The 26,870-nt window shown below is 37.8% G+C and overlaps 1 protein-coding gene across 1 annotated transcript in view; it reads right to left on the reverse strand.

Moving 5' to 3' along the window:
* The window catches only part of ANAPC16 (anaphase promoting complex subunit 16), a 393,067-nt gene that overhangs the window by 348,981 nt on the left and 17,216 nt on the right, over nt 1-26,870 (reverse strand). The window contains 1 exon segment of the mRNA XM_044056222.1: nt 23,717-24,083. Coding sequence (XP_043912157.1) covers nt 23,717-23,722 — 6 coding nt within the window. The 5' untranslated portion in view covers nt 23,723-24,083.

Raw genomic sequence — 26,870 nt, forward strand, 5'->3', positions numbered from 1 at the left:
TCCTTGGGCTCCAGTCAGGAATCTTAGAATTAAATCCAACTTTGCACCTTGGATAACTAAAGAGACACTCTCCTTCATGCACAAGAGGGGCTGTGCTTGGAAAACCTGTCATAATAAAACTCCTTCCAAACTCCAGCTCTACGGTGAACTTCATAATTTAGCCAATCAACCTTGACAAAAAAAAATACCCAAATCCACAGAAACCCCCCATTCAAATTCCAAGAAATTCTGGCTCAACAAGCTCTCACACCCAGGGAACCCCTCTGTGCCAAATCCCTCCCCTAACAGCTCTTATCTAAAGACTGCCACTCTTAACACCTTCTTCACAGACTCCATGCAGAAATTAACTAAGAAAGACACAAATACCTGCCCAGATACCCCCCCGTCCTCCTACACAGCCTCCTTTTCTCTTAAGCCTATCCCCACTTCTTATATTAGATCACTCGTCAGTAAAGTTAAACCCTGCTTCCCTTCTGCTGATAAATTACTGCCTCTCGACCTTAAACTAGCAGCTTCTTCCATTGCATATCCCATCTCCATACTAATCAATAGGTCAATACAGGAAAATACAGTCCCTGATATCTGGAAGAAACTCTACATTACTCCCCTACACAAGAGGAAACTCCACAGACCCCTTTAACTTCAGGCCCATTGCTATTCTAGCTCCCCTTTCAAAGATTCTTCAAAGTGCATTCATAAACAGCTCATTGTACATCTTATTCAACAAAATCTCCTCACCCCTGCCAACATGGTTTTCACCCCATCACAACAGACCCACAGCACTAATGTTTATGTGTATTATTTCTACATCTCGACAGCCACAAATTAGTCTCATGCCTATTCCTCGACCTCTCTAAAGCCTTTGACACAGTCTCTCACCACCTTCTTCTGACCAGACTTGCTTGTCTTAATCTTTCCAACTCTAATCTTGACTGGTTCTTTAGTTACCTCTCAAAGAGACTACAAGTTGTCAAATGGCTTTCTGCAACTTCCCCATTCCTCCCTGTTCACACCAGGGTTCCCCAAACGTCCATCCTTGAACCCCTTTTACTGAAAATCTTTGCCAACAACCTCTACCAATCCTGTCCACACTCCTCACTAACACAAGATGCTGATGACGCTACTATAATTTCCACCTCTGAGAATCAACCTCATCCGAGAATATCTGTACTCTGTTGAAAAATGTCTCACAGTCAACCAAGTTCTACTTATCCCTAATAAAACAAAACTCCTCCTCTTCCTCCCTAAATCTCTCCAACACCTGAAATCCATCTTCACTGTCTCCTCACTAAACATCACTACTAGCAAGGTTGAACCCCACTTTAAACTACTAGGGGTTATAGACAATGATAAACTTAAATTTCCCCTACGCATCCATAACTGCATCAAAAAGACTCACCAAAAACTCGGCCTACTCTAAGCACAAAAAATTCCTGACACAAGAGTCTAAACTCTACTTTAGCTCAGGCCTGTCTACTTCCTACTCTACTATATGCTGCCCCAATCCTAACTAACCTTCAAAAGAATCTTTCGACTAAACAAACATACAACAAAACAGCTAGATTTGCCAGCAATCTACACTTTTGCTCACACCGCTGCCTTTCTCTAAAAAAATTCCACTGACTAGAATTTCACTATCAACTCCTTCTGCCTCAGCTCCACTTGATTCACTCCATCCTTAACCAACCCCTAGCCTGCCCTACTCTTGCTCATCGCTCGCTATGTTCTAACCGTGAACTTCACAGCTCTGATCAACACCTCCTTCACATCTACAAACCCAATAAATCCACTGGCAAACTATAATCACTCAGTCACCTCTGTTTGGAATAAACTGCCTCTCTACTTTGATCAGTTCATAACACAAACTGTCTCAAACAAGCATTAAAAGAATATCTGCTAAATTCATGGACTTGTTCCTGTACTGATCCAACTTAATTTCTACCGCCACACACTCTTCCAAGCATGATAATTACCTCTCTCTCTCTCTCTCCTGTCCTGGAGAGTACATTAATTACAAGTCTATAGCTCTGTAAGATATGTTAATTTGTCCATCTTTTAAGGTTTGAACTCACAGGAATTCTTCTATATGGTAATCTCCTGTCTCTACACTCCTTCTCTCCAACTTTATTTCTAATAGGGCACCTTGCAACTGTAAGCAACTGTACATTTACTATTTTATTATACTGCACTGTTTTTAGCTGACTGTCAACTTATAAGGTATTTTGTTTTTTAGGCTAAGTTTTGCCTTACTCCTGGTAATGATTTATATGCAACATATTTCTGCTTTTACTTATTTGTACCAAGTACGGTACAATTCTTTTTCTAACTTTGTATTGGACAAAACATCTCTAATGTTAAACTGTTTATTACTGTATTAACATTCTATTGAAGCTTTTCTCCTCTGGTCTCTGCTGAAAAATGGGCATTTGCCCAGTCGGACCAACTCTGTTAACAAATGTCAAATAAAGTACTCTTACATAGGAATATTAGCTTTTTGCAATTGCTCTTCAAAAACTGAAGTGTTTCACTTACTCTTTTTTTTTCATTTTGTTTTGCAAATCCCTTAATTTTTAAGGCTTCTACACAACTACTGTAACTATTATTCCACATCATTTTGATTTCATTATGACCACAATTCTAGTATTCAATTAACAGTTACCCCTGCTCTTTGCTGCTTTGGTTCAGATCTAATCAAAATGGTTCTGTATGACCCTGGATCAAGTGGATCTTTCCTTTCCTCTAACTACTGCCAACTGCTTCTTTCCATGTCAATGGCACATCCCCACCCAGAAATCTACCAAATCATTAAATGGTTTCTTTCCAGAAGAAATACTAGTAAATGCCACTTTTTCACGATAGTCTTTTATTTGCATACAAAATGTAATTTGTAAAGACACATGGTCTAACCATATCACTGAATTTGTTTTAATTTATTTTATTTTTTTTTATTTATTCTTTGATGACTGGGTTAGTCCCACTGGGCTAGTAGCTTCTTATCAGAAGAGACCAGAGGTGGTATTTATACTACTAGGGGAAATTTGGCCAGGCCATCTGGAAACTTCAAATATCGAGACCTGAGAATGTGTGCAGGATTATGAGGAAATATTTCAAAGAAACCTGTTTGATGGAGAGGAGTCAGCAAATGGTGCATGTATAATTACAACTTTCCAGTCGGGAGGGTTGCAGGATGACTTGCTTAAAAAAATGGTGGCTCAGAGTGAGTTAGAAAATGAAGGAGAGGTTTCCTGGGGGGACATTATGGAGAAAATATAAAAAGGAAGACGCAGAGACAATCCTAAAGAATAGTGGTGAGGTGGAAAAGAAAACATACACAGAGGCAAAAGTGGAGTAGCAGAAGAAAATGAAAAACAGAAGTACATTGCAAGGATTCAAAGTTAAGAATACCTATAAATAAACAATTAAGAAGTCTGGGCCAATTTAAATCCCTCCTTTGGGTGTAAAAGCATAGAAAAGTAAGAGAATTTACTCTTATTAACAGAGACACATTCTGTGACATTATAGTTAAGACTGTTTTTTCAATGGAAACATTTTTGGAGAACATGAAAAAAAGACTAACTCATGAAATCTTTACAAAATAAAAACATTTAACAGAGAAACAAAAAATAACATTCATGTACAATTTCAAGCAGAGGTAGAAAGAGAAACTTTGAAAGGACATTTAAAAGCTTTAAGTAAAGAAGTACTGGACACTGCAAAAATTTAATGGACTAGTGACTGGGATTATAATATTGTATTAAAAGAAAGAGAAAAAATTATACATATACCAAGCAAGAAAAACCAAAAGGGGAATATATGTGTTGCAAAGTACTGGGGTCAACTCAAAAACATTTTCGTTTTGTGGAAAAGGACATTTAAGTAACCATGGCAAGAGAAAATATGTTAGATTTGTGGGGAAATGGGGCAAAAATGTGAAATGAAATGTAACAAAATTGGACATTTATGGACGTATTGCAAAAATGAAAATAAGAGTAAGGAAAAAAAGAAAGTGAACAAAAGAATGTTTTGAAGTAGCAGAAATAGAAAGTGAACAAAAGAATGTTTTGAAGTAGCAGAAATAGAAGAAAAAAACAGATAAAAAAAATAAAGAGGACACAGAAGAAGGTTCTGAAATAAGTGAAGAAGACAAACTGGGAGGTAATAAAGGGGAAAAAATAACTTTTGGTAAAAGGGTAAATGGCAGAGAAAAAAATTTAAAGGGACAAGTACAAAAGAAAAAAGGAAATGGATGAAATAATATATACAGCTAAACATTGGGGATTGGTATAATGGTTATGGTGTTTGACTACCAGAAACAAGATGGAGTGTTATATTCTCAGCTTTGGGAAGAAACAGGTTAGGCTTGGCCTACTAATAGGCTAGCTTTCTTAATAATTAGCTATGAACTTCTAAAACCATGAATCTAAGGAAACGGGAAAATGAAAATTTTGGAGTTTTCTGTAAATGTGAACAGTATTAAGAATATAGTAAGAAAACAGGAATTTTGGAGTGGTGTAATAAATGTGATGTACATGTAATTATATTAGAAGACATTTTTAACAAATGAAGAAAGATTACAAACAGAAAAAAACAAAGATAGGAAAGAATACAGTATTTGACAGTGCAGTGGTGTAGCAGTTAGTGTTGTTGCCTCACAGCAAGAGGTTCTCCCGTTCGATTCTCAGCTCTGGTGCCTTTGGTGTGGAGTCTGCATGTCCTCTCTGTGTTTGTGTGGGTTTCCGCCGGGTGCTCCAGTTTTCCCCACATTACAAAGACATGTGCCTGCACTATTTCTCCCTGGGCCTCTGCTGAAAATAGCTTATGTCATAGTTGGTCTTTCCATGTAAACAAATGTTAAATAAATAAAATTTGGGAAATGAGATATGCCCTAGAATAGCTGTATTCTGCAGAAATACAGTAAAGATATTAGATGCAACTTAAGCAAGGTATGAAGATTAACTATTGTAGATTTAAAATGGAAACAACAAGTGCATTACATGCTTAGACTAATTGTAAAAAAAAAAAAAAAAAAAAAAAAAAAAAAGAGAGAGAAAGCTTATTTCATCAGATTTTAGACTATGTGGTGATCCATATGAATATTATAACAACACAAGACTTAACTGTGATTTGAGAAGCAAGTGTAAAAAATGATTCAATAAAATGTTACAAATTATAAGATGTGGCAAGGTCAAACTCTGGGACAAAAACTCACAGGCTTAAAAGAGGGGTATGTATAGAACTGAAATTGATTTTATGGTATCAGACGGTTTAGTTATTAGAGAAGGGGAGGTAGTTGAAACAGGGTTTTCCGATCATCTTACATTATGGCTAGAGATAAAGGAAAAAAGAAATTTAATAGGCAAAGGAATAAAAAGGATAAATGAGAAAGCATGGAATGAAGGAAAGAGATTAAAGTAAGTCAAAGTAAACTTTACAGTCATCCATATCAACAAATGCAATGCATCACTGTATGAAATGTTGTTGTTTCAAGCTCTTGCGCATTGAAAAACAAGAAGTTATGTACTCACCATAACGTTCGATGTATGTAGTCCATCTCGCCTTACATTCTTACCTGTGGGTACGGAGCCGAACCTCGGCTCCGACCCAGCCATACTCTAGCTCAAAGTCTTCAATTGGCTCGTGGCTAAGAGGTATCCCTTCATGCAATAGGTCTATTCCCCAAATCTTGTTTGCTGCAAGCTCACACACACACACACACACACACACACACACACACACACACACACACACACACACACACACAGTAGAAGAACAACCCCAGCAAAAAGGACTACTGACACCTAGAGACTATACCTCCAGGTCCTCTTGGGGGGTAGGAGGGAGGGTTAGTAAGAATGTAAGGCGAGATGGACTATATACATTGAACGTTTTGGTGAGTGCATAACTTCTTGATGTTATGTAGTCCAATCTCACCTTCATTCTTACCCATGGAACAGAGTCCCTTGCACCTTGATCTTGGGTGGCTCAGTGAAAAATACTCTTGAGCACTGTGGAACCAAAGGAAGATCTGCCTCTAGAGACCAGATCTAATTTGTAGTGACTAATAAAAGGTATGAGGTGAAGCCCATGTTGCTGCAGCACAAATATCCATAGACTTCCTAGCCTGAAACGCAGATGAGGTAGCCACAGATTGTGTAGAATGAGCCTTCACTTTAAAGGGTAATTCTTTGCCATTGGAAGCATAAATAAAGGAAATGCAATTGGAGATTCATTGAGACAAGGTTACCTTAGAAACAGGAACCCCAAGTCTAGTGTCTGAAAACGAGACAAACATTTGACCTGATTTCCTGAAATCGTTCGTCCTATGTAAATAGAAATATAACTGTCTATGAACATTTAGCTGATGAAACTTAAATTCTGCCTTGATGGAGAATCCAGGAAAAAAACACAGGCAACTCAATGGACTGGTTGATATTGACAACAGAGGCAACCTTTGGAACAAAAGAAGGACTGGTTCTTAAGGAGACCCTATCTTTGTGAAACACCAAATAAGGTGGCCTAATCGATAATGCTTGGCGTTCAGAGACCCGCCTAGCTGAGGTTATGGCTACCAAGAATACTGTCTTCCATGACAAGAATTTAATGTTACACGTAGCTGCGGGCTCAAAGGGAGTTGAGGTGAGCTTCTGTAATACAAAATTGAGGTCCCATGGCATTACTGGATCAAAGACTGGAGGTCGGAGTAACAATGTCCCTTTCAGAAAAGGCCTACAAAGCCTATGAGCCATAAGGTTGGACTAATTAGCAACGTGAAAGGTAGAAATCGTTGCCAGTTGCACTTTAATGGTTGCTGCAGCTGACCCCTGACTGAACAGTCGAGAAAGAAATTCTAATATTGCTGAAATAGGCACTGTATAAGGATCAATATGTCTCTCATAGGCCCAAATAGAAAATCTCTTCACTTATAGGTTCATAGGTTGGTACTGGGCTATCTGCCCGAAGGCATATATTAGCCCAGCCACGTTGTGCGGTATTCACCGCCCCTTTAGTAGTTCCCTACACCCTTGTACTAGCAGTAAGAACCCTTGGCCCCGATCTAGTAGTGCTTTTGGTGTGATCCTCGGTGTGAACTTTGTTACCCATCCACTCATCAAGGTTCCTCTTGAACAGTGATAGTGAGGGGCTCTGTCTTATGTAGATCGGGACCCTGTTCCATAGTAAGGGAAGTCTCTGCGAAGGGAACCTATCCCTCCAGCATGTTCTACTCATTATTGTGTTGAGGTTTATATCCCTAGAGTGTGTAGCTCGAGTAGATTTGGTTTTGCTAAGATGGAGCATGTTCAACAATTCTGGGTTGGACATGGCTCTGTACATTAGACAGAGATCGCCTCTGAGAAAGCGGTATGCAACAGAGAACAGTCTTAGCTTTTTCAATCGTGCTGCATAGGGCAACTGTTTGAGGCCAGTAATCCTCTTGGTTAGGTACCTCTGTGGTCTCTCCATCTGCTGGAAATGTCTAGCCAGGTACATTCCAATTGGTGCATTGTATGGTTATCAAAGGAAAGCTAACTATCTACTTGGGTCCCTAGATCCCTTATTTCTTCTTCAGATTTCAGGGGATTACCTCCTATGTTGTAGTTGCGGGTACACTGTTTTTTCCAAAGGGGATTACTACTCATTTTTTTGCATTTAGCTTGAGACCATGGCTTTGACACCATGCATCAGTCTCATTTAGGCCCTTCTGGAGGATCTCCATGTCGGCTGGAGACTCTATTATAGCACCCAGCTTGCAGTCGTCCGCAAACTTAAGTCAGCCACAGCCCTTCAGTGCTTGCCTATACTTCTGAGAAGTATATGCCAAACAGGAGGGGCCCCAGGACAGAGCCCTGAGGCACACCACTCGTTACTGGTCTGGATTCGGACATAGATCCTGCTAACCTTACTTTATGGGATCTGTCCGAGAGCCAGTTTGTGATCCATCTTGTGAAGTAAGCGTTTATGCCCAGGCTGGTAAGCTTATCAATAATACCTGAATGGGGAATGGTGTCAAATGCTTTAGCAAGGTCAAGGTAAGCAGTGTGTACCTCCTTTCCCTTATCTATAGCCTGAGTAACTGTCTCAAAGAAATCCACCAGGTTCAGGAGGCATGATCTGCCCTTGACGAAGCCGAACTGTGTGGGGTCCAGCGACTGGAGGTTCCCAATCTCTCCATTTATGAGTTCCATAATGATTCGCTCCATAGCCTTTACAGATCAGACTGGTCAGGCTTACTGGTCGGTAGTTCCCAGGGTCAGTTGTTAATGGAATAAATCTTCCTGGTAGAAGGCTTGTGGGAAGATAATAGAATATGAAATCATGAAGCCTGACTAAGGACAGAACTGGAGCAGCCAAGCTGTCAACTTGATCCTATGGATGGAGGGATGGAACTGTCCTGACATATGAGTCAGCAGATCTGGAGCTGGGTCCAGAATACAAGGCTTGTCCATTAGACAGAGTTAAAGGAAGGGAAACCAAATCTGAAAAGGCCAGTGTGGGGCAATGGGGATCATTTTTCTTCCCAAAGACTGCGCTTTCTGAATGACCTTTGATATCAGAGGTAACGGTGGAAAGACATAGAGAAGATCGGAGGGCCAATCATGAACCAGAGCGTCCCTGGATGTCTTTCCCTCCGGGGGGATAAGGGTGAAGTAGCTGCTGCATTTGGCATTGAGGGGGCTGGCAAACACATCACAGCAAGGCTGACCCCATCTGCGGAATATCTTCTTCACAACATAATTGTTCAGGGACCACTCGTGAGGCATTAGGATAACTCTGCTCAGCCTGTCGGCAATCACGTTGGACTTCCCCGGTATATGCATTGCAACTAGAAAGCGTTGGGAAGACACTGCCCACTGCCAAACTCGAAGTGCCTCTCTGCAAAGGGGGTATGATTTGGTTCCTCCCTGTTTGTTCAGATACCATACCACTGACATGTTGCCTGACTGGATTGCAATTGTCCCTAGAGAGAGAAAGCTCTGAAGTGCTTGCAACGCTAATAGCACTACTCTCATCTCCAAGACACTGATATGCAAATGGGTCTCGTGATCCTGCCACGTGCCTTGGACTGTCCTGCCGAGATAATGCCCCCCCACCAGATCTGGGAGGCATCCGTGGTCACCGCGGCAACTGGAGAAGATAGGACAAAGGGCTTACCCACATTGAGATTGCTGGCCTGAAGCCACCAGCGTAGATCCTGCTTGCACATGGCCGTAATCAGAATAGAATGGGAGAGTGGAAGATGCTGTAGTGACCACTGGGCAAAAAGCAGCCACTGAAGAACTCTCATGTGTAGTCTGGCAAGGGGAACTAGCATGATCGTGACAGCCATGGTCCCTTATAACTTAAGGACACTTTCGCCTTGACCTTCCTTAATGGTAGTAAGGCGTAGACCTGCTGTTGTAGAGCCTGAATTCTCTCTTCTGGTAAGAAGGCCCTCAGGAGCACCATATATAGTTCGGCGCCGATAAAAGTGACACGCTGCAAGGGCAACAAGGCAGATTTTTTCCAATTTAGAGTTATTCCTAACCTTTGGCACAGTGTAATGATGGCATCCCAGGTCAGTAACAGTAGATGCCTGGTGGTTGCAGAAAGGAGCCAGTCCAGGTATGGAAACACTTGGAATCACTGACGTCTCAAGAGAGCCATCACCACTGCCTTGCATTTGGTGAACACCCTGGGGCCTGTGGTGAACCAAAGGGCAGAGTGCGAAACTGAAAATGACTGGCTCCCAGCCGGACGTGTAGATGACTTCTCGATGCCCTGTCCATCTTGATATGGTAGTAAGCATCTTTGAGGTCGATGGAGCATATCCACACATCTTTCCCTAACAGAGACGGAGTGTTGACTATAAGGTGACCATGCGGAACTTGGACTTTTGTACATGAATGTTCAATCGGCTGAGATCCAAGGTGGGTCTCAGGTCCCCTGTTCTTTTCAGCACCAAAAAGTCCCTAATCCTACTTGGTCTGCGGGGACAGGCTGGATGACTCCCTTTGAAAGCAACTTTTTTATTTCTAAAGTTGCGGAATCCCTGTGACTGGGTGGAATGTCTGGGATTCTCTTGGTTGGCGGGGGAGGAGAAAGGAAAGGAATATGATAACCTCTGGAAATTATCTTTAATACCCACTCGTCTTGGGTGACATCTTGCCAGGCTTCTGGGAATAAAGAAATGCGACCCCGACCAGCTCCAGAGATGCACAATTGGGCCTCCCTTCTGGAGCGCTGGTAGGGAAAACCACGAAAGGAATCACGGTCCCCCTGGTTACGTGGGCCTCCTCTGCCTCTAGGGTGGCGTCTACATGAATTTCCACCCTCTCCCCTACCTCCAGAGGGGGAATCACTTTGTGCGCCCTGAAAAAACATCTGTGACTTCTTGAACCACATTTTCCCACCCTTCTGGCCCTTGGGGTAAGGTCTAGAAGGCATGGAAAATCAGACTCCCAAGGCAGACAGGGTTTTTCCTTCCTGCTTGCACCTAGTGAGAGTGTCCTTCATCTTGGTTCTGAACAACGATGAACCATCAAAGGGGGTGTTGGTAAACGTAGACTTGAAGGCCTCCACAAAATTGCACAGGAGCATCCAGGAGTTTCTCCTAAGAGAGACTCCAAAACCCGCTGCCCTACTCGCTCCATCGGCTGCATATGAGATCAGCCTCATGGAGGAGTTGGTACAGGAATTTAGGGTAGACATCTGTGCACTGACCTTCTGTGCCACGGCATCAGAAATATTACCCTGTAGAGAATCTCCTAGCTCTTTTAGGAGATCTCCCTGGAGCCTTGTAAAATGCATCAAGTAGTTCAGTGACCGCAGTGTAAAGACCGCTGAGGTAAACGCACGCTTCCCATATCTATCCATAGCCCGGGACTGCTTGTTAGGCAGATGGACGGTAAACAAAGTTTCAGCAAGTTCCTTCTTAGTGGCTGCTGCCACCACCATGGCATCTACTGGAACGCCTTTAGTTAGATATTCCTTGTCAGTGGGGGTGAACAAAAACTTATTCGGTCTCCCAGGGACTGGTTCCACAGTGTCAGGAGTTTCCCACACCTTTTGACAAACAAGATCTAGAAGCTCATCAAAAGGGGGAGAAACCCAAGAGGCGCAGGGTTGAGACCCAAAAGCCTTCAGGAAGACAGACTCCTCATCAGAAGGGGATTTGGAGGGCCAGCCGTCTCTCTGCTTCAAGATCTCAAGGATACCTGAGAAAGAGATATCTTCAGAAGACGACTTGGGGATCCCTCTGACTCCTCAAGGTCGGTGTCCGACGTGAGAGACTCATCCAGGGAGTGGAGGTGTTTCCTCTTACACAATCTCTTTCTGGCGGGCTCCTCAGGCAAAAACTCTGGGGAGACATCAGAAAGTTGGGGACCACTCATGGAGGTATCCTGAGGCTTAGGGTCTCTGCTGCCCATGGATAGAGGGTGATCCGAAACGGACGCCGGTGCTGGAGGGGGCAGAGTATCGGTGCTGTAGAATGCAGCTGAACTGGCCAGCACACTCCTCAACCTCGAAGGCTGATCTCCCCCGGCTCCGAAGGCCAACTGTAGAGGATACAGTAGTAGCCCTCGGTGCAGAGGAGATGAGGTCCGAAGCAGATGTTGGGTCCAAGCTCACTTGAGCCGAAGCACCGAGAGAAAGGCTCGGAACCGATGACGATCGATCCGAGTCCTCCTCCTCTGGTCCGACCGGAGAACCGTGGACCCTTGACCCCGTGGATGGAGCCAACGGGGTCAGAGCAGAAATCGGAACCGAGAGGCCAGGCGAGGCTACTGGAACCGACCTAACAGCACCCGACTGAACTGACAACTCTGGCTCCGAAGGCCGAGAAAGGCTCGGAGGAACAACAAAGGATGAAGAGGCCATATGCTCAGGAGCAGACTGGGTTGGAGCTGAAATCAATTTGGCAAACACCGATGACTGAAGCAGTTTCTTCACCACTCTATCAATGTCCTCATCAGAAAGGGTCCTGGAGGATCTGGATGATAAAGTTGGAGATCTGGATCTCCCTACAGAAGGGGACTTGCATGATGGAGAAACCGGTCGAATAACTGGAGACTGGCTCCAAACCAAAATATCCGTGACCGGCTCCAAAAGGCTGGGAGCCGATACAGACTTAGTCAAGACACTACCTTCTGTTGGCACAGAGGGCAATGGAACCGAAGGAGAAGCTGTTCTAGCAACTTTCTCTGGCGGCTCTGAAGAAACAGACGGAGCCGGAGCGTGCTTCTTAGAAGTCTTTTTGTCCTTTTTAGCTGGGGAGGATAAGGTTTTAGCCAAGTCTTCCTCGAAGGAGTGTTTAAAGCAATCCTTTCAAAATGAGCTTGTTTTTCCTATCTGGTAGTACATGGGGACTGAAGGAATGACAAAACAAGCAGGACTCTTGGAGGTGAACAGCCCCCAAGCAGTACACGCACACAGAGTGCCCATCAGTCAAAGACATTTTTTTGCTGCATTCAACACACTTTTTAAAGCCCAAAGGCCTGTGTTCCTTAGAATCCTTGGACATGCTGAATAAAGGAGAACACACACAGGTACAAAGCAATACGTACACACACTAGACCCAACTAAACCCCGCACAAGAAACTAGAGCCTCTAACTAAAAACAGGCTAGTAACCAGCGGAAAAAAGACTACAGGGAGGACTAGGTCCTCTAACTTAAACGGGCCTAGCCCAGGGAAACAAAGGCAGGATAGCACCACCAGCCAGACACGACAACACTAAACGCTAACAGAATGGAGCGCCAAACCAAAGACTACACGGAAACAATGGGGAGGACTAAGTCCTCTAACTGAAACGGGCCTAGACCGTGGGAAGAAAGGAACGAACAGGATACCAAAACGGCCAACGACAAGGCCACAAAAACAGCAAGAGAAACAAAACAAAGGCAGTATAACACCACTACCACACACACAGAGCTATGAAAATAGCTTTTTTGAGCAACAAGTCTAAAGTTTATAAAAAGTATACTTAGCCACGGCCAAAAGTGAGACCACATCTGAGTGTAATGAGTGGCAAACGAGATCTGGGGAATAGACCTGTTGCATGATGGGATACCTCTTAGCCACGAGCCAACTGAAGACTTCGAGCTAGAGTATGGCCGAGTCGGAGCCGCACGGGTAAGAATGAAGACGAGATTGGACAACATAACATCAATTTTTACAAGAGAGTGAAGGAAGCATACAATGGAAAAAATTCTCGACAGTAGAGACTTAAATACACAGATAACTTGCCTACTGCCATTTTTAAGACTAAATTGTACTATGCTGCTATCCTAAGTTCCCATACTTGTGCAAGCAATAATTTAGTTTGGATTGCATAACAATTATTCTAAGACAGTAAAGATTAGCAATATTAGTATTACTAATACTATTAGTAATATAGTCATAGAAAAATTACTATGAGAACATTTTATAAACACTGGTCTGAATGGTGGATGATACACAAGGACTTTTTCTTTTTCTTTTTTATATACAGTGGCAATATGACATGAGAAAAGGAGAAAAAAATATCAAAACAGACAATGAACCATTGGAAGATTTAGAATATAATGACAGCACTTTGGCAAAGAAAAATAATTATATGAAAGAAATACAGGGAAAAAAATACAAGAACTGTTATATAAGCAAAGATTTTTTTTTACAAGGAAAAAGAAAAGTATTGAGTTACTTAAGCAGATTAGTAAATGAAGATGGCAGTGAAATGAGAAAAAAGTGTAAAAGGACAAATCGAAAGAACTCAGGAAATTATTATGAATAGTGTAGTACAATATGTACAAGAAATCTTTAAAAAACAAACAAAAAAGCTGGCATGAGTGAAACATGGTAGTGAAAAAATATGGAACGTATAAAAAAGTCAACAGAAAAGAAGAATTAAGAGTTGGAAAAGGGACTTCTTTAAGTGAACTAGACAAAGTATTAGGACTAGTGAATATACTACATTGCCTACAGGCTCAGATGGAATAGGGTATGAAATGGATAAAATTTAAGCAATTAAACAAAAAAATAATAATAAAGATTTTAAATGAATGGCTAAATGAAGGTTTTATATATATAAAATTATGTAGTGAAATACTTAAATGCATAAGACAGGAGGAAAATAGAAGAAAAAAACTAAAGATAACAGTAATAATTATAAGATCTTTAGGAAAATAATATAAAACAGATTTCAAACTCAAATGGAAAATATTACATTATGGAAAATAGCATATACAGTATAAAGGAGAAGGGTTGTCGAGAATTAATGATAGAGAAACTGTGGTTTATAGGAATGGAAAAGAAGTGGAAAATCATGATAGGAGACTTTAACAACCCATCTGACACAACTGGGCATGAAATCTTATGTGGAATAACTAAAGAATATAAGGTAAGTGAGAAGGTTAGGAAACTATGTACATCAGCGTATAGTAATAATACTTGTAAATGGCTGGTTAAGCCAAGAGGTACATGTGAAGAATGGTGTAAGACAGTGATGTCCACTGAGTTGTATACTCTTTGCATTAGTTATGAATGTGATAGTGTGTGAAATAAATTACAAAATGAAGGAGGCAGGGTATATAACACCTTAAGGGTTAAGAATTCCAGTTCTGTTAACATATGCAGGTGACGTCACAGTAATTCCAAAAACATAAAATGTGGATAAAAGTAATAATGAGTGTCGAGAGATGACATGGATGGCTTTAAATAGAGAGAAAAGTAAAGGTTTGGGTGAAGTATTAAAGATCAGGGGTACATATTTAGTAATTAATGAAATTTCTGTGTTAGGTATAAAATTTGGGAATAAAGATGCAAGTAGATTTCAGTGGGAAAAAACAAAAGAATAAAGCAAACATGTCTCTTCTGGAGAACATATAAAGTATCATTCAGAAAAAAGGCATATTTGATAAATTCAGTACAAGTATTGAGGGGAAAAACAGCATACTTAGCATGTGTATTTATGTTGCCAACAGTAATTGAAAAGACATTTTTGCATATTTTTTTTTTATTTATATGGGGTTCTAGATAAAACTCAGTATAAAAAAAGTGCAGTTTTGTATATAAATAAAAGAGGTTTACACTGCTTCATTAAAATTTGTACAAAGTGTTAAAGCAGATAAATGAAAAAAATGAGAGATTAGTAGTACAACTGTATAAATACAAGTATGATAAATTTCTGGGTATAGTTAAAGAGTAAGAGAGAAGTGAAGAAATAAAATGTTACGAAGAAAAAAATATGTTTCTGGAAAATAAAAAAATGATGATATAGAAAAAGGTAGAAAAGTATAAGTAATGATAAAACATTACTAGGTGAAATCATGGGAAACTCCAACACATGAAAAAGCTATAAAAATAAGCAAATGATGTAATCAGAAAGTAAAAAGTTAAGATTTTTGTGGAGAGTGGCAATAGATAAATTGCCAGGAAGAGAAAATATGCCATATAAAAAAAAAAAGATACAATATGTTTACACTGTCAAGAAAAAACTATGGAACATGTGTTTTTGAAATAAAAAAAAAACAGCAAACAGTTATGGGAAAAGCTACGTAAAGAAGATTTTGTGAAGATATAAAAGTGGATAAAATAAACATGGTTATGATTAAATATGGATACTGTAAGAGTAGAAATAAAGTGTATGCTAAAAGAATAAACAAAAGGTTATTTTTTATATTACCTGGGTTATACAGAATGAAAGAACAAATGAAATTATGTTTAATGGTAAATTAATTTTAACAATATTAAAGTAAAATCAGATGGTGGTTATGGAAAAAGGAGTGGGGGGGTCTAACAGGGATGAAAATTTAGCACAATCTTAACCAAGGGCAATATTTCACTAAACAAATGTGCACATTCATTTTCAGTCCTATTACCATTACATTAATAAGCCCAAATACACTTCTCAAAGCATTTATCTTCAGATGGTATTCTAAGACATCATGACCCTCCAAAGAAGTTTCCTGTAGTGTTCCAATAACCGCATACTACAACTGTCCATGGTGAAAGGCTGTAACTTCTGCCATAATATTCTTTATATCTTGTCTCTCTGTTTTCGGCAGAGTATAAAGTGTAGCACAATATTGCTCAACTATATTTACTTATTGCATTTGTTTATCTGGATAGTATGGCTGGGCAGAAAGCTACCCTTTTCAGTAGAGGCCTGGGGAGAAACGCTCCAAAGATATTACATTACATAAATAATATTACAGAAGAGTTATACAAGTAATCAGCAAATTTATAAAATTTAAACAAAATATCATTAATAGCAGCATCATGTAAAGAGTTATGAAACACACCTGAAAATGAACTTGGTAGAAGGAGAAAAAAGGAGGACATGGAGGATTAGTATTAAGAGTGAGAGACAATGTTTTAGGAAAAGTAGAAGGAAGAAAGGGAAGAGGCAGAGGACAAGGATGAAATTCTGTGTTTACTGCGTTTCTTAGTGTGAGGAAGAGAGTTCTAAATTTTGGGGAGGGAAAAAGGGACTATCTTGCCAATTAAGCTTATTAGCTCTAGTGAGCCATGAAAATTCATATTTAGTTGATGTTCTATATAAAAAAAAAAGAAGCAGTACAATTTTTTCAGTCCTCTCTAAGCTGGTCACAAGTTCAAATGAGTATGACATTTTAAAATCACTGATCTGCAATACTAATTCTATAGCTGTCCTCCTGCCTTTGTATAACTTAATCTATCCACAATCCTTCATGTTTATTTCTAAAGGCTGTTCATTCCTGCGTAGACTTACTTTGTTTACCTTTCATAAGATATTCCAAAACCTGCAGCTGTTTTTACAAGGTCAAGCTTATAAATCCAGACACAGTGACTCTACCCTCTTGCAGTCAAGCACAGCTTGCAAAGAAAGGACAATGCATTCCTTTAGCAGTGGAGACATTCCATCTACTGACTGAGAATCGTCTCACTGAAGCCAAGAAGTGCGACCTTAGCTGAGTAACTTACAAGATAAAAAAGTTATTCTTTCACTTACAAGATAAAAAAGTTATTCTTTTTCACTGGAAGTTACTGTTCTCAGTAATTTTAAACATATCTTTTAGTGTGCAACTCTTGCTCTCTGTAAAAGCAACTTACTCTGTTGCAAGTCTTTGGAATTGGGGCACGCTTACACAGAGATAACATATTCTGGAAACTATCCCATGTAGTGCTGTGTAATTTAAGAGCATGGAAATGAGAACAGCAGCAAGACAAATGTTTATGATGATGCTGAAATGTAAAATAGAGAGATTCTATACCTGTGAATTATATAAAGGTAGGTTCTTAAAATGTGATCATTTTTAAAAATATCTAACCAAAGGCTCAGCAACATGTTACTACTACTTCTTTAAAAGCAAAACCAACATTCTCAATACTAATAATATCCAAAAAGGTTAAATATACCATTTAATGTTAAGTCAGTAGACAATTCATATAAGGAGCAAGACCTTCAGATTGCATACATCTCCAAATGATCTGCAAATAATGGAAAAATTGCTAAACCTTTTAAAAAACAAAAAGCACTCTTTCACAACATGTTGTAAATGCTACCGTTTCAAAATCAAAAAGAACAAAATGAGATACCAAGATAGATCTAAGGAATCAAGCAAATGTCAAAACATGCTGTATACGCCTTTAAATCTTTACATCCCATAAAACTAAACACCACATACAAGTCTTCATTTTGCTCTAAACACCATGCATACTGTACAGCTGTTCCAAGGTCTTCCACAATGTCAATAATTGTCCCATTCACCACACATCCAAGTAAAACCAGCAGACACAGAGCGAGTTTTGAGCAGTCAAAAAACAAGCTAATGTCCAAATCACCACTACACTACAGAGACAGTTTTAACTTTAAAAAGATTTGCTCTTACTCCATTCCTGGACTATGCATCAGCAAGAAGGTAACACCACAGTACACTGCTCTGAAGCACTAGCCATAATTTCTTCCACTAATGGGCACAGCAGATCCTGAGAAAGAGGTCTGTCAGTTAATGGCACGCATAGCTACATATTTCTCCACAACATTCACATCAGAAAAGGAGCACCACTCTGCATAATTCCTCCAATGACCTGTGCAATGTTATAACATGATCTTGACCTTTCATATGCAACTTCAACTTATCACCAAGACCTTTTTGAATTAAGCTTTCTTTTTTTAAAACCATCTTTTTGAGTTTACAGTCAAGCAATAAAATACACATATAATCAAGACATAAGAAAAAACAAACAGAATAATGAACCATATAAAACTCTCAGAAACAACTATAACAAAACTATATACAGTCATCCGTAACAAAATTCAATATGAATTACATAAAACAATTAATACTTATCTAATAAGACTTGTAACTTTTGCCAAGCTAATTGTTTGCGAGTTAGACATTCTATAGGTTCATAGGTTCATAGGTTGGTACTAGGCTATCAGCCCTAGGGCCTATACAAGCCTAGCCATAACATTTCCCTGGCTATTTCTTCCCACATTATTTACTTTCCTGGACCCCTGTCTAGCAGGGCGACTGACGTGATCCCTGGGGTGAATTTCATTTCTCCCATCCAAACGTCAAGGTTCCTCTTGAAGAGGTCCAAAGAGGCACTCTGCTTGACATGTATGGGCAATCTATTCCAGAATCTGGGGAGTGTCTGGGTCAGGAACCTATCCCTCCAGCATGTTTTGTTTATTGTGATGACAAGGTTTAGATCCCTGGAGCGTGTAGCTCTGAGGGATTGGGATTTCTTTAAGTGTAGCATGTCCAACAGCTCTGGGTTTGACATGGCCTTGTATGTTAAGCAGAGATCGCCTCTGAGTAGACGATATGTGACAGAGTATAGCTGGAGTTTTTTAAGGTGGTCAGCGTAGGGCATCTGCTTTAGGCCTGTGATTCTTTTAGTGAGGTATTTCTGAGGCCTTTCCAGTTGTTGCAGATGTCTTGAGAGGTACATACCAAATGGGGCATTGTATTCTATAATGGGTCTAATGAGGGATGAGCACAGTGGGACAATGACCTCCTTTTTTCTGGATGAAAAGCTCTTCGTGATGAGGTGTGCCACATAGAAGGATTTCCTGGAAGAATAGACTGCATTTCTCTATCAGGCATACACTTAGTTATATTTATAAAGTCGGCAAATCAGACATCTGGTTTATTTTTCCAATTCCTAGTGATTACTTTTCTGGCAATGGCTAACAGTGGCCAAAGAAGCGGTATTTGTGGTTTTGGAATCACATTTGGGATCGGAACATTCAATAGCAACAAAGAATCTGTAATATGACATTCGTCTGTTGAATACAGCCTTAAGAAAATATATAAAAGTATTCCAAAACTGTAAAACTCTACACTCTAAACATACGTATCCAATTATCCAATTGGCTTCTAGAATGTCACCACATAGCCAACATTTTGTTTCAGTACTTTTATAAGAGCAATTTATGTGGAGTAAAAAAACGTCTATGCATGAATCTCCAAGTGAACAATTTCCAATAAAGAGAAGATGTAGTGTAATGTCCAGGTTTTAGTAATTTTTTTAAAATCTGAAAAGGATTCCTTGTTGACTTTTGTCGAGTAATCCCTAAATTTCAAATCAAATGGCAAGAATTCATCACCTAAAATCCTATACACTGAAGAAATGTACAGTCTATGTTTATTATCTGTCGAGTTGATCTGTATAAAGAGCTGTAAAAAGTTCGGAAAAAGATCTGTTTCTACTTTAAAAAACAATTCCTTGATAATAATGTGAAGTTGTTACTTAAAAGTTTGCAGAGAAAGCCAGTTATTGCGATTAACTAAAACAAAGTTGACCGAATGTACTTTATAGTTATCTAGAAATTGATACCAGAATTTTAAATTGTCTTTGAAGTCCAACATTTTATCCAAATTAAATTATTCTAAACAATCCGGAGTGCAGGGAATGGGAAATACCATAAATAATAAATGCTTAACAATGTAATTACTATCTATTACATTTTTAAAAATACTAAAGATTTGATTTATACCAAAATTAAAATGATCTTATATAATTAGCGAAAGGTTGGATTGATAAAGCGAACAATAAAGGTGACAATGGGCAACCTTAGTGCATTTTGATATTTTAAATGACGATAAACATGACCCTATTTTAATATATGCAATTGAGTTATTAAATAACTTCAATATTAAATCAATAAATTCTGTGGAAAAATTATAATTAAGGATTTTATATAGGATGGACCAGCTGGAGTCTAAGGCTTTATCAGTATCTAAACTGATGATTGCTAATTACTTTTCAGTTTTGTTCGCAATATCAATCAGGGATAATAATAATGTTATCTTGTACTTTTCATGTATTATGAATCCTGTTTGATCATAATCTATTACTTAGTTAATATGGACATAATTTTGTAATAAACATTTAACAGAAAGATAGGGGAATAAGAGGAACATAACTGATGATCTTTTCCTTATTTTAGTATAGGGGAAATTAAAGAATATTTCCAAGAAGGAGATATATTTAACTAATTTTTAATCATAGAAAATGCATTTAATAGTATCCTTAGTATCGAGTACGTGAAATTTTGTATATTTTCGGAATTCTACCATCTAAACCTAAAGCTTTATTTTTTTTAAGTTTTTAATATGATCTTTTAATTCCATTAGTGACACTGGTTTATCTAGATCTTGGTTTGTTTTGATAATTTTTGATCCTCTGAAGAAATTTACCAATTACATTACCGTTTTCTAGATAAGGACTTTTATCATTAGTCAGTTTATAATGTAATCTAAATGCTTCTAATATGTCTTTTAGGTCAAGTTATTTTTTGTAGAATTATTAATCTTACATTTAAATTTCATTAACACTATTTGAGTTATTATTAATTTGTTTAGATCTAATAGTCAACTTATGTAAATGTTTGGGATTAACAGCATAAGAGTGTAACTTAAGCCTTTCTAAATTAATCAAAACCTTACGGTTTAACATTTGTAATTTTTTTTATTTAGGGCTGATAGTTCAGAACATGCAGACTTACTGTTGGGCTTTATATTCAATTTAATTTTAATTTATCGATTTTAGTTTGCAACTCTAACGGATCACTATCCCATTCTTTTCTTTTTAGAAGATACCAATTCTTTATTCTGCCATATACATATACTTTTAACAAATCCCATATTATAATGTCTGATACCTCTCCATTGTTATTAAACTGTGCCAATGTATTTAGTTCATTTAAAACCCACTCTCTAAAGCTATTGATTTTCAGTATATATGTCAGAATCCTCTGCCAAAAGATTAAGTCATCATTTCTTGCACTGAAATTAAAATCTATGACTCTGTAAAGGCTGTTAGCTGAGACGCGAGGATAATTTTTTTTTTTTGGTCTGTGTGAATAAAACAGAACATTGTGCTTTTTACGCATCTCGATTCCTGGTTTTTGTGGTTGTGGATTAAAAGCTATGCCATTATGATCCGAGAATGGATATGACGTTATTGAGACTTCCTGTATTTTGGAATAGAAATTGTTAGAAATGGAACCAATATCTATATTACTTTGAGTTCCGAATCTAAAGGAATAATGGGTATAGTTAAGAGAACTTTCCATTTTTAAGTCATATATATCTCTTAGATTCATTGGTTTAATAAAATGGTTTAGTTTTTTGATTGTGCTGTTATTTCAGGTTGGTTAGTTCTAGAAGTATCTTTATCTGATAGACAATTAAAATCTCCAGCCAAGATGATTTCACCTCTAATGTGTAAGGTTATCGTGCCCAAATATTTCTCAACAAATTTAGTTTCCAATCCAGGTATCCAATATAAAATTAATGTGCAATATTTCTTATTAATTTCTATCACAACTAAACATTCCATCTTTGTCTGAGAAAGTACCAAGAATTTTGGGCATAGTGGAAGTATTTTTCCATAATATAAGAATACCTCCTTTTATTTTTGTAACAAGAGTCTGCTAAAATTGAATAACCATTAAAGGACAGTTTATCTAAATTTTCTTTAAGTGAGTGAGTCTCTTGTAAAAAGATTATCATTTTGCCAAACTTAATTAAGCTAGCTCTTTTTGCATTACTATTAATGCCACTGACATTTAATGATAAACACATATTCTAACATGTGTATTTTATAATTAGAACATTTGCAGTATGATTTTATATATAGTGAATTATATTTACTTTTAACATATTTTATTATGGATGAAACAAACCATTGAGTAGAATACTATATACAATAACATTAATGGAACTAAATGTTCCTGGTTTGATTAAATTAATAATCAAACCACCTACTATCCACATCACACACACCCAATACTCCATGTTTAGCTACTGTCCAGGATAAAGGCTCAAACGATAAACAAAGTAATTATAAAACTATAGTAACCCATTACTATCACAGTTACTAAAGATAAATGTTGTTGATCTCATATTACTAACCTTTTTACTGAAGTATGCATTCAGTTCACCTTTATATATATCATAGTTTAGATATCAGAGGAGCTATGTAAAAAAAAAGGGGGGGGTATAAGATTCATCACCTAGTTAATATGAACAGATTCAAGCAATAATTTATAAATAAAATGACAAATGATGAACGACAACTTAACACAGCAACCAGAAGTTAAGGATGATCATAATCAGATGTAATATTTTAACCAAACAGCATTGGTTTAACTGCACTTGTCTTTAAAACAATATCTCGTACCCAGTTTTTGACTACTAGGTTCAAAGGTGTGTTCTAGGCTAATGGCCCTGGAGCCTTTACAAACCTAGCCCATAGGATTAACCTGGTATCGTGCCACCCAACCTTAGTTCCCAGTGCCTCTGTCGAGTAAAGCCACTGAAGTGATCATTACCAGTCAAAGATATATAGAATCATCATATAAAACAATTTTCTATAGTTTGAGCATCATTGCAAATGGCTTATGACCTTTTTTTTATTCCAACAGCATATACAGAATACTGCAAAAACAGCTACATTTCTGTGAACAATTTGGTGAGTTACAAGGGGTTCTTAAATCCCCCCCCACTCTGAAAACAAGAACACAAGTGCATCCTCTGTTATATATGTAAGGGCAAACAAAACATTAGTATTCACCAGATTCATATATGATTTACACAACGCCTGTCACTTTTGTTACTATTTCAAGTACGGACACGATAAATTTCAACAAGTGTTCTTACCGACAACTGCATATTATCAAGAGATGTTCTCACAGTAATGAATACCCAAATATTTTATGTGTCCTAAACATTTTGAGAAATATAAACACAAGATACATGATTTTACAATAAACAGATATGTACCTTTTAGAAAGAATTAAAATGTAACAGCTTAAATCAGCATAATGACTGACAGGACATTACTCAAAAAGATTATGCCATATACTGCCTGAACTACATTTCCCTCTGCGTAAATGAAAGTGTCAATAGCATATAAGCGAGCTGAAAACAAGAAATCATCTGAAATAAAAATACAGTGCTGCTGCAAAAGCTCGGTCTAAGTTTAGCTTACATCTGGAAAGTGTGTGCATATTAACTATACACAGTTTTCCAGAACTATTTTTACTCTCTCTCTTACTTTTCTAGATCATGCTGATTGGTAAACTCCACTAAGCTGTGCCTTTCTAACAAGTAGCTCATGCTTTTTGCTATTTAGTTTTAAAAGTTCTAACTTGTCAACTTTTCTACACTTGAGTTACCAGGATAATCAAAAATAAAGATATATGCCTGCATATCATTGATAACTCTTAATAGAAGACTTCGTACTAGCATTTAAAAACATACCTTCATTTAATCTGGTGAAGGCAGCTGGACAGGTATGGATTCTTTAATTGAACCGATGTATCTACTAGTTTTTAACTGCCAGCATCAATAAAAGATGACAGAATATGCATTTCAGTCTTTAGCTGCTTCCGTTGTGGCATTCTAGACATGTTGCGTGGGTTCACAGGTTGACGTTGATTTCCTTGCTTGTCCGCTTGTAGCCAGATACACTGTTGTCACTTTTACTAAAGCAGAAGCCACTCACGAGACATTTGAACAATCGAAGATGAGTTTTTTTTTTTTTTTTTTAAATCTTCGGGCTGGAAAAGCTGTGGTAGACAGTTTTAGTGAGAGGAGGTCTCAAGTGGATGTTTTCTCCTTACAGCGTCTCTCGATAAAACAAAGCGAAATTCAATAATAAAACATGTTTGGCAGTTGCTTGACAAGCACAGTCTAAGATACTGTTTGTATTAAGTCCTCAACATATTATAGCTTTCCAAATACAGCCAAACCAATAAATATATTAAAGAGAGAAAGTGCATAAAAAACATCTGCACATATATTAGAAAATAAAAATATATACAACACTCACTGTTACACACAGCTATGTGTATATATGAAGCTACATGCAAATAAGCCGGTGTATGCACTTTGTATACGACTCTACAACCACATCAAGTTATAATTCTGATCATATTTATACCATTAATAGCTGCCTATATAGAAATGTCACCCCACCATGTACACACAAGGAGAGACATTCTATAGACAAATTTGCTATAGTTCTGTTCATTCAGAAATACAAGTTTCCATTCTATACATCAACAATCAGAGCCAGAATATGAGTAAGCAATAAAAAGGAAACACAAGAAAACAAGAAAAAAAGACAAGAAGATGCTGATACTAAAGATATGTGGACATAAACAAAAAATGCATTCACCTTATTAATGATTTACCTTACTAATGTTTCCCATTAATAAAAACTGAGAAGCAAAGAATTTAATGCCAAAGAGTTGAAAACATATTTATGATAGTCATTTGTCCTTAAGATTTTTATTAGCTCCTTCAACAGATCACCCATTCTTAGTTGCCTGTCTCTTCAAGCTTTGTGTAGACCAGTCCATTTCCTCAGTATTAATTAATAAACTTTTCTTTTGAACAAAGTCCATGGCTTCTTGAAGATTCTTTCTCCATCTGATAGTTGCATTTTTATTCTAGCCAGAAACAGGACTCATTTTAATATTGTTTTCTTGAGGGATTTTATTAAAGGTGTATATTCTTTCATTTTAAAGAGGACAGAAGAGGTGTAGTCATTATCAAAATGAATGTTTTTTTTATTTATCTTAAGAGGGGGATTTGACCAGGCAGATTTTAACACCAAATCCTTGTCTTGAGTGGACAAAAACTTTACTATTATAGATCTGGGAGTGGAAGAATTACTAATGGATGTTGCTTTAGACAAAGACCGATGGGCTCTTTCAATTCCAAATGAAAGAGATTCAGGTAGATTCAGAGCTTTTGGTAACCAGTTGTTCAAGAATTGTATCATATTACTTCCTCCTCTTTCTGGCACCCCATAAATTCTTATGCTATTCCTCCTTGATCTACTTACTATTGGAAAAAGTGGATGATATAGAAAGGTATTCTGCTTAAGTAAAAATTCATTATGACTTTCACATTCTGGCAATCTGCCCTCAATGCCATTCACAGCTTCTTCAATGGAGGAAATCTGATCAGAATGTTTTTTAATTACCTCATTGAGTAAGTCCAGTTGCTGTCTGCTGTCCTGCTTTATGTTATCAATTTTGTTCTCCAGCTTATCCATTTTGATTGACAGTTCCTGTATGTTTGTGATAATGGAGTGCGATTCCTTTTTCATCACACTCTCCTGGTGAGTGTTCTTTGAGTTACTCATATCTGTATCACTTGTAGAAGACCTTCTGACAGGATAAAATAAACTACACACCAATACTGATTTTTCTTGAAAAACCACAAAAAAAAAAATTATCTACGACTTACAGATAAAATTGAACTTGTTTCTTACAAAAAAATGTAAAATTTCCTGTCAGAATAATAAAGCAAAGGCAGAGCTAAAGTTTTGAGCTGTTAGCGGTTAGACATCTTGGCCACACCCCCCCCCCCCTCAAATTAGGCTCTTTCTAAACACTGAAAATGTAACATCTATAACAATGGCTTTCATTGCTAAATTTCATACAATCAAATGAACAGAGCCAACAATGCCAAAAACACACCTGGTAAACTGTTCAGCAGTCTCAACTTCCTGTCCAGCTGCCACCTCAAAAACAGGAAGATAAACAACAACAAGTCAAACATCAACTCCCCAAACTTGCAAAACTCAATGGCCCCACAATAGCCACATACTGAATACTACAATAATGATACAGTAACTTCATCAGACCAAAGAAAAATAGTAAAACAAAACATTTTAAATTTAAGTATACCATATCATATGTTTAAAAAAAACATCAATGAAGCACTACAGATCTTCCTTCAACAGCTGATCCATTCATAAAAATGTGACGTAAATATGAATGAGAACACATGACAAAAATCACCAGTCATAGTATGCATCAAGTAAAACACCCTTTATACAGTTTAAAACTTAATATTTTATAATTTAAATAAGATTCCTAGACCTTAACACAGGTTTTACCGATACTTTTTCATTGAGGCCACTGCCCCTATCTGCCTGTAATCTAATGATGCATTTTAATTTGTGTTCTTGAGATTTAATTGTTCAGATCTCCTAACTGCATGTCCCTATAGTCTCTCAATTGAACTAACTTAAACTGATGTCTAGTATTGGTCGCTAAAGCACTGCTATCATCCTTTTTATTAATACAATATAGATGTTCCCTAATTTGCTCTCTCAGTGTCCTGTTAGTCTTTCCAACATAGAAATACCTGCATAACTCACAGACTGCTAAATAAACAAAGTCTCTTTTACTGCAGTCTGCATTTACTCTGAAATCATACCTGACCCCCTGTACCTGGATGAGGGAACGGCTCACCTCGCAGTAACATAACGACAACACTTAGAACTGGAACAAGGATGTGTTCGCACTATCTCTACATTTAGTACTATTCTTTATAGGAAACTTTGCCAAAAAAAAAGAGTAGGGATAATATGCATCCATGACATGTTTATAATAAT

This window comes from Protopterus annectens, chromosome 14.part0, assembly GCF_019279795.1.
Source record: "Protopterus annectens isolate FY-2018-M chromosome 14.part0, PAN1.0, whole genome shotgun sequence".
In the NCBI taxonomy this organism is placed as follows: Eukaryota; Metazoa; Chordata; order Ceratodontiformes; family Protopteridae; genus Protopterus; species Protopterus annectens.